Below are 14,284 nucleotides of genomic sequence, written 5' to 3'. Positions count from 1 at the left end.
ACAGGTTCAATAAATGTAAAATAGTCAAATACAATTCTACATAATTTGAACATACATTTTTCTGGTCAGAAAAAAGTAAACATTTCTAAAAACCCTGAAGGAAAGACTCAAAATTCACTATAGCAGTCAGTCAGTTTTGTCCAAAGTCAAATAAAAATAGTTGAAAAGATGTAGGAAAAATAACATAGAGGATACATGTTGATTAGTTCACTACTACATCTTGTTTTCATGGACGGATGAGAGCCACTGCATGGGCACAGATGCAGAACACACTTAAAGAGTGGTTAACACCAAGTTTACTAAGGGGCCCATTCAAATATCAGGGGTAAACAACATAGACATAGCGACTTCATTGACTGATGGGTCCTTTTAAAACATATCACGAAACAGAACTTTTGTTATTTGACTTAGAAGCCCCATTAGGGGTGGACAACATGCTGGTGACTTCACACACCTGAAGCCCAGTAGGCCTCTTCAGTAATTCATCCCTGCTTGTTCTGATCAGTGAGAATTTTGTGCAGGAATAGACAGATGTGAAAATATTTAGTGATGCCATTTAACCAAACCATTAAATCAAGCAATGACAAAACACGTTTTGATCAGTGGCTTTAGATTGAGTTTTGTAGCTCAGACAGAATTTTTTTTTTTTTTTTTTACAGAACAAAACAAAGATGTAACTCAAGCTATTGCATAAGGGTTCAATCTAAGTTTATTAAACATAAATACAAAAACACACAATATACAACAAAGCAAAAGATTTTCCTGCTTCTTTTTAGAAAATATTTCAGATTTACAGTCCCTCAAAGGTCTCCTCTGGACAAAGAGAAGAAATACAGGTCCCCAGATCTTCAACAGAAGCCTGTAAGGAGATGGGAGGGATAACAGTCATCAGATATAATATGATAACATGATGATGTCATTATTTTGGCCATCTGGTTGGAGGTTGCAAGCTCTCATTTCAGTGCTCACCTTCCAGTCTTCCACAGCGGCTGCAATGCGCTGCTCTGTGTTTGTGATGGCGCTGCGGCCCTCTCTCACCTTCCCGGCCAGCACGGCATTCTCTTTACGCAGCTTCTCCAGCTGTCGCTTCATGTAGAGCTCCTGCTTTCTATAATAAGGAGTCAGGAAACTACTGATGTCCTGTTCTGGCACACCACTGGGACGCCTGAAACACAGAGCCCAAACAGAGTCAGCCAACTGGAGCAACAGTTCACCCAAAGAGATAGGGCCATCCCCGAGCTACGCTTGGTCCCTTCAGTAAAAAGGAACTCTGAATGCTTCAGCATTAACCAAGAGATTTTGGACAATTCCATTGGACAATTCCAACTTTGTGGGAACAGTTTGGGAATGTACCCTTCCTGCTCCAATATGACTGTGCACCAGTGCACAAAGCAAGGTCCATAAAGACATGGATGACAGTTTGGTGTGGATAAACTTGGCCTATATTGGCCTGCACAGAGTCCAATAGAACATCTCTGGGATAAATTAGAGCGGAGACTGAGTCAGTCTCCTCGTCCAACATCAGTGTGTGACCTCACAAATCCGTGTCTGAAAGAATGATCAAAAATTCCCAAAGACACACTCCCAAACCTTGTGGAAAGCCTTCCCAGAAGAGCTGAAGCTCTTATAGCTGCAAAGGGTGGATCGACATCATATTAAACCCTAAGGATTAAGAATGGGATGTGACTGAAATTCATGTCAGTCAAGGCAGGTGAGCGAATACTTTTGGCAATATAGTGTATATTTATATTACTCTAAACCACCTTCTGTACACCAATTGTATACGATCTACACTGCACTTGTACATCACATTGCAATTTCTGCTGTTTTGCACTTCTAGTTAGACGCAAACTGCATTTTGTAGTCTTTGCACTTGTACTCCACACAATGACAATAAAGTGTCACTGCCTTTAAAGTACGTAACTTAAACCAAACACTTAGGGTAGGTAGCCTTCTTCATTATGTCAACAATATTATGAGGTACCCCAGTCCCCACTTGGAACTCTATTTTATTGTCATCTGACAGGAAAATATTTCAGATCTGTCACAGTGCTCATCCACAAACTTAATTGTGTGTGTAAATATCTGACAGCATCTGTATCTAAAAATGATAACTTCCATCATAATCATACATAAAATGTTTAACATATGGTGCTCATAATCATATTATTATCTTATTATTACATTAATCAAACTTACACTTACAACTTTTTATGACATTATGAACTGTATACATCCCTAGAGTTTACTATAGTTTATAAGCAGCTAGACTAACCAGGCAGCTTGAGTGTTCTCTTTCGCCGAGTCACACAGTGTGTCCAACTCGTCCAGTTTACACTGCAGCTCACCTTCCTCAATCACCCTGTTGATGTCATCCTATTCACACACACACACACACACACACACACACACACACACACACACACACACACACACACACACACACACACACACAAAGACTACGTAAATAAACAGGAATTCTGTATATGATATACGATAACATTAAAATTGAGCATGCAGGGAGATCAGTTTATGAAAGAAGTGGCATGGATGGGTCGTTCTTCACGTACACTTTAGTCGAATCTAACCTCTGCAATTGCAGCGCTTAGAACAGTTTTCTGAACTAGTTGAGTAATAGTGCAATGACAACGAGTAAGCAAGGCGCAGGCAGTCCACACAAACCTGTATGTTCTTTTGCAGACTAGCGACAAACTCTTGATGAATCGTTTTAGTCACCTGGGGATTCTCCTTGTAGAATGGGTGGAATGAGTGCGCAAATCTGTGGAAACTTCAAAGACAAAAGAAATCAAACATGCTCGCCTATCTTCGCATGTCAGCTCCATTTTAACGTTAGAAATGCATACACTTTTATTTACAGGCCACACATAGGTAAAGTATTTCACTAAATACGCTGATACTTACCTAGCGTCAGCTACAAGCCTTTGTAAGCTTTTTTCCATGACTTTGTTGAAAAGTTTCAGTCTCTTCGCCCGCGGCGCTGAACTGGCGCATTTATATATGGTGTTCGCCGAAACGTCGTCGTTGACAGCAGCCTGATTAGAAGTGTTTTCTGTCGATCGCCCTTGTACTACATCCTCGTCCATGTTTACAGTGTTAAATACAGATTGAAGGAAACAATGAATGAAACTGATCACTGGCTAAACTAAACTCCTGCAGTCCCGCGCCAAAACAAAAACACCACATCTACGGAAAGCCTTGATGGTCAAAACGCGAACTGGAGAAATGGGAGGCGTGCGCACAGCTGACAGATTGACAACTGCGCCCAAGTGTGCCCCTCAACACTCCACATATGTGCCACTCATTCAAACTTGGCGACGCAACAGCTGTGTCATGGCAGCCAGCTATATTACCACTTGAGTCGATCATTCCAGTTCCTTTCGGCTAGTCTCTCACGCTTCACGGTTCTCAATGGGGTTAATCACTGGAGCGTTTGCTTTCTTCTATCACTTACCAAGGATTTATACATGGCTTCTAAAACCCTATTATATAGTATCATTCGTCATATCAGTTGCTTTTCTCCTGATACGCAAATGTCCTGGCATTTGCGAAAACCTGCCCTCACAGCGAGAAGACGGCGACTCGTGCAACTTTGACTGGGTCAGTAAACTTATAGGCCTACCAAAATGGACGGCCAATTTAGGCTATTGTACATTCCCATAAACCTAACATGCTTCATTTCACCGAGCACTGTGGCTTGTAAGACAAAAAAATCTTTAGGATGTAGCCTAAATTAAAGGTACCATGGAGGCTTGCACTAACTTGCATTATTCTCGCAGAGGGAGGTGGAGATCTTGATGTTTCTCAGTGCCATCGTCATGATGAAGAATCGCAGAGCATGTAAGTGCCAACACCGATACACTATTAAACTTTTATCATCTTTTCTCTAGGCAACATGGGCTTATTATGGAGTAGGGCCATACATTACTGTAGCTGCTGTATTGTGTGCGTCTTTTTATTTTGTGGCTCTTGAATGCCCTGTGATCATATTTGTATATTTATTTATACCCTGTAATACATATTTAATATTACAGCCTAGGAATTTAAAGTTCCTGTTGAGCCTCACACTCGCTTTATGTTGCAGTTACTGTGGAACATCATATTGGTAACCTCTTACTCTTCAGTAAAGTGGCCAGCACCATCCTTTTCTTCAGGGTGGACATTCGGTTGGGCCTGTTTTATCTCGCTCTCTGTCTTGGTAAAGACTTTTATTGATTATTCTCCACAACACCAACACCACATTCGTTTTATCAGAGTTATAATTATTATACAGTTGACTAACTACACCTGAATGGTGATACATTGTCTATGGCACATACTTTCAATGAGCTGGCCCAAATGGTGTGTTAGCATGCAACACACTAGATTATTTGAAAGGTTGTAACCTGAGATCTCTCTCATATTTCTATCTCATATCATATTTTAAACTCAAGTCAATTTACGTAATGTTCTGTGATAAATATGCCCATTTGAAACTGCCTTTCCAACAACTGGTCTTGCTTGACCTTACAGATATCCTGATCATCTCTTCAACAATAGTCACTTACAAAGAAGGCATTTTATTGTGACATATGAAATCATTGTGGACATTTAGTTTCTGCCCAATTCATAACAATGTATCTGCCCTCTTAACAGTTTTTGTGATGACCTGCAAACCTCCAATATACATGGGGCCAGAGTACATCACATACTTCAGTGACAAGACCATTGAGGTACGTCAGTGCATCAAAAACTGTTCTGATTAGTATGTTCAAATTATGCACCATCAGGTGAAGTGAAATCTCAAAATTAATCTACTGTAGGAGGAGCTCAAGCGAGACAGTCGTGTAACATGGATTGTTGAGTTCTACGCAAACTGGTCCCCGGAGTGTCAATCTTTCGCTCCCGTTTTTGCAGAACTCTCACTCAAGTAAGGCAATCACACAACACACAAATAACAATTTGAGTTCAACCGTTTAGGCTTAGAGAGTAAATTAGGGACGCTCCAGAGACTTTAACAGAGAGACTTTGACTTTAACACTGCTTTTAGTGGTTGGATGATTGCTGTTGAGAAATTTTCACAAAGGAATGCATACAAGCTCTATTGTCTTATTTCACACAGATATCACTGTACTTTTCTGAGATTTGGAAAGTTAGACGTTGGTCGTTATGGAGAAATGGCTGAGAGGTAAGTTACATTGCCACAAACTCTCTTTGGATGAAAAGGATGTGCTAGTGTGCTGTGTATAATGTACTGACATTCTGTATTCGTTCATGTTCACAGCTATAAGGTAAAGCCATCCCCACTCTCCAAACAGATGCCCTCCCTGATTATTTTTCAAAATGGCCGTGAGATCATGCGGCGTCCTATGGTGGACAAGAAGGAGCGAGCCGTCTCCTGGAGCTTCACTGAGGTAAGATCCTGTTTCCCTGTGCCAGCTCCTCCATACTCTTAAAGGGACATTTCACCGATTGGCATTAAGCTTTGTATCTTTAGAAAACCAGTCATGTTTTTGAATGGTCGTGGATCATTCCCTCAGTTTGCCTTGAGATGGGAGAAATACGGATTTCAATGAAACCCATAGGACTTCCTGCTTTCAATGATGTAAAATGATGATTTTTACATCATTGAAAGCAGGAAGTCCAACATTGAAATCCGTATTTCTCCCATCTCAAGGCAAACTGAGGGAATGATGCAAGACCATTTAAAAACATGACTGGTTCTCTAAAGATACAAAGCTTAATGCTAATCGGTGAAGCGTCCCTTTCAGTCATCCATATTAGATTATATATATATATTTAAACATATTTAACAGGACAATTAACACATCATGTCGCAATGGTAGAATTAAAAATGTCTTGTTTTGATTTTGAATAAATTTAATTTCAATGTTAGTTGTATGATACTAGTTAGTATTGAACTACTTATTTACGTTCATGTTTTCAATACTATACAATATATTTATTAAAACTGACATGAGCCTAAGCAATGAGTCTACACTCTTAGGAAAAATGTGCTATATAGAACCAAAAATAACATTACATGCTACATATATGGTACCTCTAAATGGTTCCTTAAGAAACCCATAGGGGTTCTTTAAAGCCAGCATGGTTCTATATAGCACCCCAAAAAACCCTTTTTAAAGAGTGTATTCTTCAGGATTTTAACATAAGTGGCATAAATTCAATGGAAATCTTCATTTAGTTAAACACTGTTAGTCTTGGACTAGGCTCAAACTGTCTGGGAAACCGGCCCGTCGGCCTTTACAACTGCTATTTAGTTGACTGTTAATGGTGACCTTCTCTTGAAGGATTATCACCCACACAAAGTCTTCCAAACATGTTAAATCTCTCCTGATAGAGCTACACTAGCTCCCTGTCTCTTAATGGATCAACTTTAAAATCCTGTGGATGACATTCAAAGCTCCTACAGATTTATACACCCTCCTGTTCACAAATTCCTCTACAGCTGGATTATTGTCAGTACCAAACATCAGGCTCACCACAATAGGAGCAAAGGCCTTTTCCAATGCTGCAGTCAAACTGTGGAACTCACACATCCGCACACTTGATTCCATCTCACAATATAAAACGGCTCTTAAAACCCACCTCGCTAAGGTAGCGGACTTAAATGTGCCTTTTACTATGTTTTTATTATTATTCTCTGTATACTGATTATTATTTTCCACTGTGTTTACTCTGTAAAGCATGTAAAATATTATTACAAACCCAAGAAACACCTGAAAATTTTCAATGGAAACGCCAAGACACTAAAAACTAGTCATGATTTGATCATTCATCGTCAAAGAGCAGAATGCACAAGTGTGGGCCTAGGAATTAAAGTTGGAGCATACAAAGGAAAGGAAGGGATGGGATTTAAGACGATTCACCTTTACAAAATCTCCCCAGATGATCATGGTCTTGGGAGATTTTGTAAAGGTGAATGCTCTTAAATTCCTTCCTTAGAATGCGCCAACTTTACGGGGAGTCATAGGAGAATATTATGAGCTATTTTATTGGCAAAGGGAGGCATAAGAAGAAGGTATTACAAGCAGGGGTGCTAGTCATTGCAAGTGACCGTTTTTTGTAAAAAAATGTTTTATTGATTTCTTTGTGAGGTATACATTTGCTTCCCTCCCAGGTTGGATTTTTTTCTTACTGTTGTCATTATGAGATTACAATAAATCACCAACAGATTATTTTTCATACTTGTTTTAGTCAACTTTAGTGGAGGTGCCAATAATTATTAAGGATACTGTATGGCCAGATTTACTGTCAGCTTGTGAAACCTGCCAGTTGTCCTCTCCTGTCTTAATGTTAACCTACAACACATTTGTTTTCTTGTTCATGTATATTGTGCAGGACAACATCATCCGAGAGTTCAATTTGAATGAACTTTACCAGAAATCAACGAAGCTCAGCAAGGGAAAAGATGAGCACGCTCCTGAAGCAGACCAACCCTCAACTCCCGAGGACGGGCCTGACGAGCCAGAGCCAATCAGTGAACAGTTAGAGGACTTGGAATCTAAGAAGGACAAGTAAGAGGATGAACACAATATATCTCAAGCAATGCAAGTGGACAAAGTAAGATTAGCTGAATGATACTTGACTAAGTCACTGGAAATGCAGTATTATTGTGTAATCGATACGCTGGACGACGACGACGACCTATCTGCCTTCATAGCCTCTCAGTAACAATCAATGCACCGGTATGTCAGCACTCTTCTGTTGAATATTAATATGAGGGGTGTACAGCAAGATTACTGTTTTACAGTATCTAGGTAACTTCAGAAATGACTTTTGATCTCAAAACAATGTTGCTTTTGGAATAGATACTCAATCCAGTGTTCCTTTAGAGTTCAGTGAGTACTCTTTAAGTTACCTGGATAAACATGTTGTCTAGTGATTCATACTCAAAAAATATTGTTATGTAGGTAGGCTATGTGTATCTAGATATTAACACACATATTTCTAGCTGATATGTACTTATATTTGATAACTTGAAATCGTTCAAAAAGCAAGCTACCAATTGATGCGCATATCCTGTTTGAGGAAACATGACCTTTGAGTCATCCCTGATGTTCTGATCTGCCTTTGACCACTGATGATAAAATCTGCTGCTTGTGAAAACAGCTTAAGTCTTAATACAGAAACCATACATGTTTTTATATTTACATGCTCCATGTACTAAGATAAAGAGACAGCATTTCCCAAGTGGTTCAATAAATGAACAAATGGAAGTTATTTTAAAAAAAGAGACAACATCTCATCAAGAATATCTTCTCGTCTTTATTTGTCTGCCTCTGCCTTGTCTTTATTTGTCTCTGACTCATGAAAGAAAAACCTTCAGCTCCAGTAAAGGGACAGAAAAGGGTGAAACAATCCTTTTCCTTTTTCAAAATGCCTCCAGTCCATGCTGTCTACCCCCATAAGCTTTGAGTTTGAACCAGAGCAGTGAACACTAACACATACAAAGCTTCACATTTGCCAGTCTCAAATGGAAGAGTGCATCTAACATAAAAAACATTTTAAAACACAAAACGTTTCAGTGGTCTCAGCTGTCTTGATCATTGAATGGAATTGGTTTTCCATTTTTGTTCACAACTGTAAAAAGGGATTGCATTTGTGTGTGACCACCACTTGCCAATGATAATGCAACCTCTCATCTTAGTTTGCAGCCCTAAGAACACTTATAAGGCGTCATAAGGCCAGGGTGGAGAGGTTATTAAGCTACCATGGTAACAGCGAACAGTCGTACGATATCTTAACCATCTTAAGCTTGACTATGTCTTCTGAGGTTTGAGGACCTGAATCACATGATTCTCCTAATGGCCTGAGTCAAACTACATTGATGAAACTCTTCCACCAAGCTCGAATAACACCATTGACTTCAAAGAAGACTTAAAAAGGTGAGAGTTAAAGCAATAGTTCGGAATTTTGGACATAGGACCTCATTTCCAACTCAGTCTGGGTGATATAGGTCGGTGAAGACCATTTTCAGTGAATTTCTGCCCTTCCTATGACTTGCAGCGTTCATCTCGCGCTAATCTGGTGCCAAGATAACGCAAGTCAACGGTAACATCCAGCCTGCCACTGAAAACACTCCACAGAACACCCGAAACAAATACATTTTAACGTCAGACTATCGATGCACATGCCTAGTGTTGATAGAACCATGTTAGAAATAAAACGAACCTTGCATCACATTGCAATAGCCTACTTTGTTCCCTGTATGGCAGTGGCGGATTGATATTGAGAAACTAGTCCCTCAAAATGTAATAAATCATTGAGTTGCAAGGTTAGTTTTATTTCTAAAATTATTCTATCAACACGGACATGTATATCGATAGTCCGACGATTTAATTGACTTGTCTCGGGTGTGCGGTGAAGTGAGTAAGACTGTTGTTGATGTCAGACTGATGTTACCGTAGAAATGTGTTAGCTCAAAACCAGCGTTAGCGAATGGGGACGCTGGAACTGAAGGAAGGGGCTAAACGCGATAAAAACGGTCTCCACCGACCTATATCACCTCGGTAAAGTTGGAAATGAGGTCCTATGTCCAAAATTCCGAACTATTCCTTTAAGGTTGAGGCGTCTTTTTGTCTTTACTTTTAAAGCTAATATTAGGTCAGGGGGCCATTTGTGATTGGCGCAGAGTATGTCTTCTCAGAAATGACAGTCTATCAACATTTACCATCCTCACACACAATGCTGAACATTCCACAGGAAAATGTTTGCACAGACTGGACAAACATTCTGATCGTATCAACAAAGTCAAACCATAGACTGTATATATAGACCTGGACAGTGTGTCGTCCGTTGGAATTGAAGCAACCGCTAGTCCAGAGCCCCCTGGTGGCTGGCTGCAGTACAATTCGTAGCTCCGCCCATCCCCATGTATTTCAATGGCCAAGTAGCCAACTTTCCGTGTCACTTTTCTCACCTAAAACTAATTTTATATTTACAACATGTTATTCGAAAAAATAGTTTTCAATGTGCTTCAATACACACAATTTTTCTTTTCTCTGTGAAATAATTTTTTTTTAAGTTATTTTAACAAATCTAAAAAGGGCGTTGATTGACAGTGCGTGACCGCAGCGTCAGCCGCTTGCAGCCGTTCAGTCCGTGGAGTAGCTGTAGGCTCGGCTGTGGTGGTGTCCGTTCGTCAGGCAACTTATCATATTTGTTTTATTTGCTGTTATTACACTTTATACATTGACAGTCATGCCGTGTTGTGCTGTTGGTTGTACTAACGGCCCATCCCAGAGAAGCTCTGTGCAGTTTTTTTTCGGTAAGTGAATATTAACTTAATATTAGCTTGCTAACTTACAGTCTGTAGGCTATGAAGGCTTCTAGGGATCGCTTAGCCGTTTACTTTAGCAAGGTAATTTAATTGTACAGTCATCTGTGTCAGACATCCTTAAAATGATTAGGTACACGAATGGTTGTAGTTATTAGTATATCAATGTGTCTGATTGTGCCAGGAATAGCGGTCCAGTTAGCTGACGTTAGGTTACCGGGTACATTACGTTACCAGGTATTTATCTTAGCCTTGTTGCCAGTTTAGCTAGCTGCTCGTTTATTTAACAATGTTGTGATAGTTCTTAGACGAAGCTGTGTACGTGGTGTATTGCTAACTTTAACATTAATAGTTCTTGGTTATATTTAATGAGATTAAATATGTTAACACTATGTAATGATCCTATGGTTATGACAGCCGTTTTTCCGATGAAGGCTGTCTAACTTAGCTAACTTTATGCTACCGAGTTGATGTAGTGCTAGCTGTGCTACCTCGGCATTCAGCGATTCCGTAGCTACGTTTCTTGAACGTATAGCCTAGTAGTAGTCAAATGAATGTCATACAACGACTGACTGAAATAATAAATGTGAACGGATTAACCAGCAGCCTCGCCAGACATCAAAGCATGGCATTACAGCCCCAGTCATCAGCAGCCCGGAGGCATTATGAGTTAAATGTTTTTGGCCTTTGTATACAGAATGGCAGGCATATGAAATGGTTGTAATAAATACACTATGCCCCTTCACAACCGCTTGACATATGAATGGTTTTTTTTTATTTTTTTTTACAGTTTTCCTTTAGGTGTGCAGCATGCAGACAGACTGAGACGATGGCTGGTGAACATAAGACGACAAGACTGGGAGCCCAGCAAGTCATCTCATCTCTGTAGTCTTCATTTTGAAGACCATGAATTCACCATTGATACCTATGTAAGCCAATCATTTTCCTGACCAACTGTGTGGTGATGTAAATTCCAACTCAACCCATTTCATGAATACCCAATGCATTATGTTAAGGGGAATCGTCTGACTTGCACTGCAGTACCAACTGTGTTCTCCCTTCCTGACCACCTGGCGAAGAGACCTGCTAGTAGAAAGGCAAGTGGTTATTTTCTTATCCTTTCTTTGTCAAGTGCTGCAAATGAGAAGGAATGTGAAATGGTGGCTGCTAATACATCAGATCAAAATGTGGCTTGTCAGTAGTGAGCAGTTACATTTTTGTGTCACCCAAGACATTAAAACGAAAGAATGATGTCATGGTTGAGATTGTGGAGAAATATTAAAAGAGGATGAGAAAGTAAGACGTGTAAAGTAAGTTTCATGGCATAACACAAACTTAGAACTTTTTTTATGTGTTGTCTGTAATGCTATACAACTGTAATACCTCCTGGAAGTTTTGATTTTATTTATGTTTTTTCACATGGCGGTGGTGGTGCAGGAAGGGGGTATTTTGTCTTCCGCCTCCCTCCTGCACCACCACCACCATCACCAGAGCTGAAGGTCCACGCCACCATCGCCAGAGCTGAAGGTCTACACCACCACCATCACCAGAGCTGAAGGTCTACGCCACCATCGCCAGAGCTGAAGGTCTACAATACCATCGCCAGAGCTGAAGGTCTACACCACCATCGCCAGAGCTGAAGGTCTACAACGCTGCTGCCACCAGAGCTGAAATCTCTCTAAGTTAATGACTAACCCCCCTCACCCCTTGGCAAACACAATAAAACATGGTCATTTGTGGATATTTTGTATCATCATTATTTTTGCTTAATGTAGGCTTACCAACCATTTAAAACTGTTTACTGGTAATTTGAACTTGTTCATGTTATATCATGTTACATTCTATAACCATGACCCATATATAATGTGAACATGTCAACGTTTGAATAACAATGGTTTTGATAGCAAGTAAACATTAAGTTTTTCATTTTTATTGTCAGTTTCCAATGCACACAGAGTCCAGCAACCTTTACAATGAGGGCAAATGAGAATAGTTTAAGTTTGAGTTCAGGGATATACTGCAAGTTTAAAATATGATACAATATGTTCATGATCATGAACATAGCAAGTGTCCTACACTGTTCAGGCAATCTACACCTTTCAATATCACGCTCGACATTCATCTGAGGTTGTTCGTGTCAAAGTGGATGAGATGGACGTCCGGGGACTGGAGAAAGGACATGGGAAATGCCACCTACAAGAAAAGGCAAAGTTTTATAGCTGATCCTTTACTGTTAACACATACTGGTAAGCATACTAAGCATGCAAAACTAGCAGTAACGTTATTAGTTTGTTTTTCAATGCGGACATTTCATTACTCTGCCAATGGGCACGACAACAGGCAGGCTGTGTTTAAAATTAACTAGCAGCTACGCCAAACACATAGATTCACTCTCCATGTTGAGGTGGCATATTAAAACAGCCTTTTGATAACGGCAAAACAAAATAGGCCGAGCCAAACATAACATTGTCAGCGTCTGTGTGCTAACGTTAGTCTTAACTTAACCAACTACTAACGTTAGCTTCTATGCTAACGTAAACGGTAGCAGCTAGCTGCTAATGTCTGATGTGCTTGGCAAGGCTTTTGAGCTGACAACGTTAATATAGCCTAACATAGCCTACGTTATTTAAATGAAGTTATTAGCTAGTAAACTGGTGGCTACAATATAAAATATAAGCTGTGTATTTCACTAACAGACAAGAGGTTTGTGTTACATACGTTACACTTACCAGAGAAAGTTCACCAACGTAAACCTAGACACACGAACGAACTGTCAACGATACCGTAGCTTCTCAGCCAGCGCGTCGACGCGGTGCGGTGAGGGGCGTGTTTCACTCGTTGTGTGGGCGTGTCTGCTCCGACCTCCTCATCACTGCGCATGCGTCCAATCCTACTGCGCAAGCGTACTTCAAACTGGCTGCAAGATGGCGTCGCTGCGGTTGCTTCAATTCCATAGAACACTGCTGAGTGCAGCCACACTGTCCAGTTCTATATATACAGTCTATGAGTCAAACAAACACACACTGTGCAAAACACACCTTTTACCGCCAATGGTACCACACAAAATGAGCATTACTCCCACAATGTGTAATGTGCATCAACACTATACACTGTAACAGGGTACCTCAGGAAAAGCAAACCCAGGTGAGCACTCATGCACCTCGCCACCCTGTCTGGCCTTGGTTTGTTCAAGCTCACAGACATGCACAGTCTCAGATCATACCCCTATACAGTAAAAAATAACCTCTTAAGTCAGCTGGCAATGTTCCAACATCATACGAAGCACTAGCCCTGCAATGATACAACAGTAAAAAAATACATCTAAAAAGTGCACAGCAACATTATATTCTACCGTCACCTTCACATTAATATTATTTAATTCACTCTCCAATCAGCAAAGGACCGCACAGCATAGCTCACACCTCTTATTCTGGCTGTTCAGTCTTGTAAAGCAATAGGAAATAATGGCTTAGATTGGGAAACGGCATCGGCCAACCACAATGACAAAGAGGGGATGAGGACAGCATGTTTTTGACACTTACGAAACCGTTATTCCTTGTCACACAGAATTCATGAAGAATTGTACCAAAAACTCTCAAAGCCATATTCTGAGGGGTGTGCTCTGACATTTACCACCCAAGTGTTGCAAATGCTCCCAAAACACATGCTCAAATTAAGCTCCATTGATTTTTGGGATTCTCCGAAATGAATGAGAATGCTACAGCTGGTAAAATCTGATTCAGAGCACTAGCATGTTTACATCCTCTGAATATGGCCATTACAGTAGGGACAGAGCCAGCTAAGTAGGGTCGGCGAGTCTCCTTTTCCGAAAGCAGAGGAGAAACAAATTAACTGATGTAATTGACCTAGTAATGTTAGCAGGATAGGACAACGAGTATTCACCTTAAAGCATCTCACTTGGGACAATACACAGGCTAAAACTGTGAAATGGTGACCATGCATCCGATATCGCACACATTTTCTTCT

The 14,284-nt window shown here is 40.3% G+C and overlaps 2 protein-coding genes and 1 long non-coding RNA gene across 3 annotated transcripts; 2 read left to right on the top strand and 1 right to left on the bottom strand.

The window, feature by feature from the left end:
- Positions 1–691: 691 nt before the first annotated feature.
- si:dkey-6i22.5 (polyamine-modulated factor 1) lies at positions 692–3,385 on the bottom strand. Its single transcript, XM_062525318.1, has 5 exons — positions 2,923–3,385; positions 2,683–2,788; positions 2,276–2,376; positions 970–1,165; positions 692–859 (listed from the first exon to the last, which is right to left on the bottom strand). The coding sequence occupies exons 1-5, from the start codon at positions 3,102–3,104 to the stop codon at positions 791–793; spliced, it is 654 nt and encodes a 217-aa protein (XP_062381302.1). The 5' UTR covers positions 3,105–3,385; the 3' UTR covers positions 692–790.
- tmx2a (thioredoxin-related transmembrane protein 2a) lies at positions 3,340–8,252 on the top strand. The gene is made up of 8 exons (XM_062525317.1): positions 3,340–3,618; positions 3,798–3,858; positions 4,103–4,216; positions 4,654–4,730; positions 4,821–4,927; positions 5,120–5,185; positions 5,282–5,411; positions 7,360–8,252. Exons 1-8 carry the CDS (start codon positions 3,430–3,432, stop codon positions 7,537–7,539), a joined length of 924 nt encoding a protein of 307 aa, XP_062381301.1. The 5' UTR covers positions 3,340–3,429; the 3' UTR covers positions 7,540–8,252.
- Positions 8,253–10,946: 2,694 nt separating this feature from the next.
- On the top strand, positions 10,947–12,034 carry LOC134069361 (uncharacterized). The gene is made up of 3 exons (XR_009936812.1): positions 10,947–11,226; positions 11,314–11,883; positions 11,940–12,034. It is a non-coding gene; the product is annotated as an uncharacterized LOC134069361 (long non-coding RNA).
- Positions 12,035–14,284: the final 2,250 nt, after the last annotated feature.

The sequence above is a fragment of the Sardina pilchardus genome, chromosome 21 (assembly GCF_963854185.1).
Source record: "Sardina pilchardus chromosome 21, fSarPil1.1, whole genome shotgun sequence".
NCBI lineage: Eukaryota > Metazoa > Chordata > Actinopteri > Clupeiformes > Clupeidae > Sardina > Sardina pilchardus.
The sequence above is the reverse complement of the archived record's forward strand: the minus strand, read 5'-3'. Positions and strand labels throughout refer to the sequence as shown.

Bases quoted from the DNA above. Each gene is read 5' to 3' on its own strand.
- si:dkey-6i22.5 (XM_062525318.1), bottom strand. From the start codon at position 3,104: ATGGACGAGGATGTAGTACAAGGGCGATCGACAGAAAACACTTCTAAT. The intron at 2,377-2,682 runs GTTTGTGTGGAC...GTGTGTGAATAG, and splicing joins GTCTGCAAAAGAACATACAG to GATGACATCAACAGGGTGAT. The intron at 860-969 runs GTGAGCACTGAA...ATCTCCTTACAG, and splicing joins CCGCTGTGGAAGACTGGAAG to GCTTCTGTTGAAGATCTGGG.
- tmx2a (XM_062525317.1), top strand. From the start codon at position 3,430: ATGGGGTTAATCACTGGAGCGTTTGCTTTCTTCTATCACTTACCAAGG. The intron at 3,859-4,102 runs GTAAGTGCCAAC...TTTATGTTGCAG, and splicing joins GATGAAGAATCGCAGAGCAT to TTACTGTGGAACATCATATT. The intron at 5,186-5,281 runs GTAAGTTACATT...TCATGTTCACAG, and splicing joins TATGGAGAAATGGCTGAGAG to CTATAAGGTAAAGCCATCCC.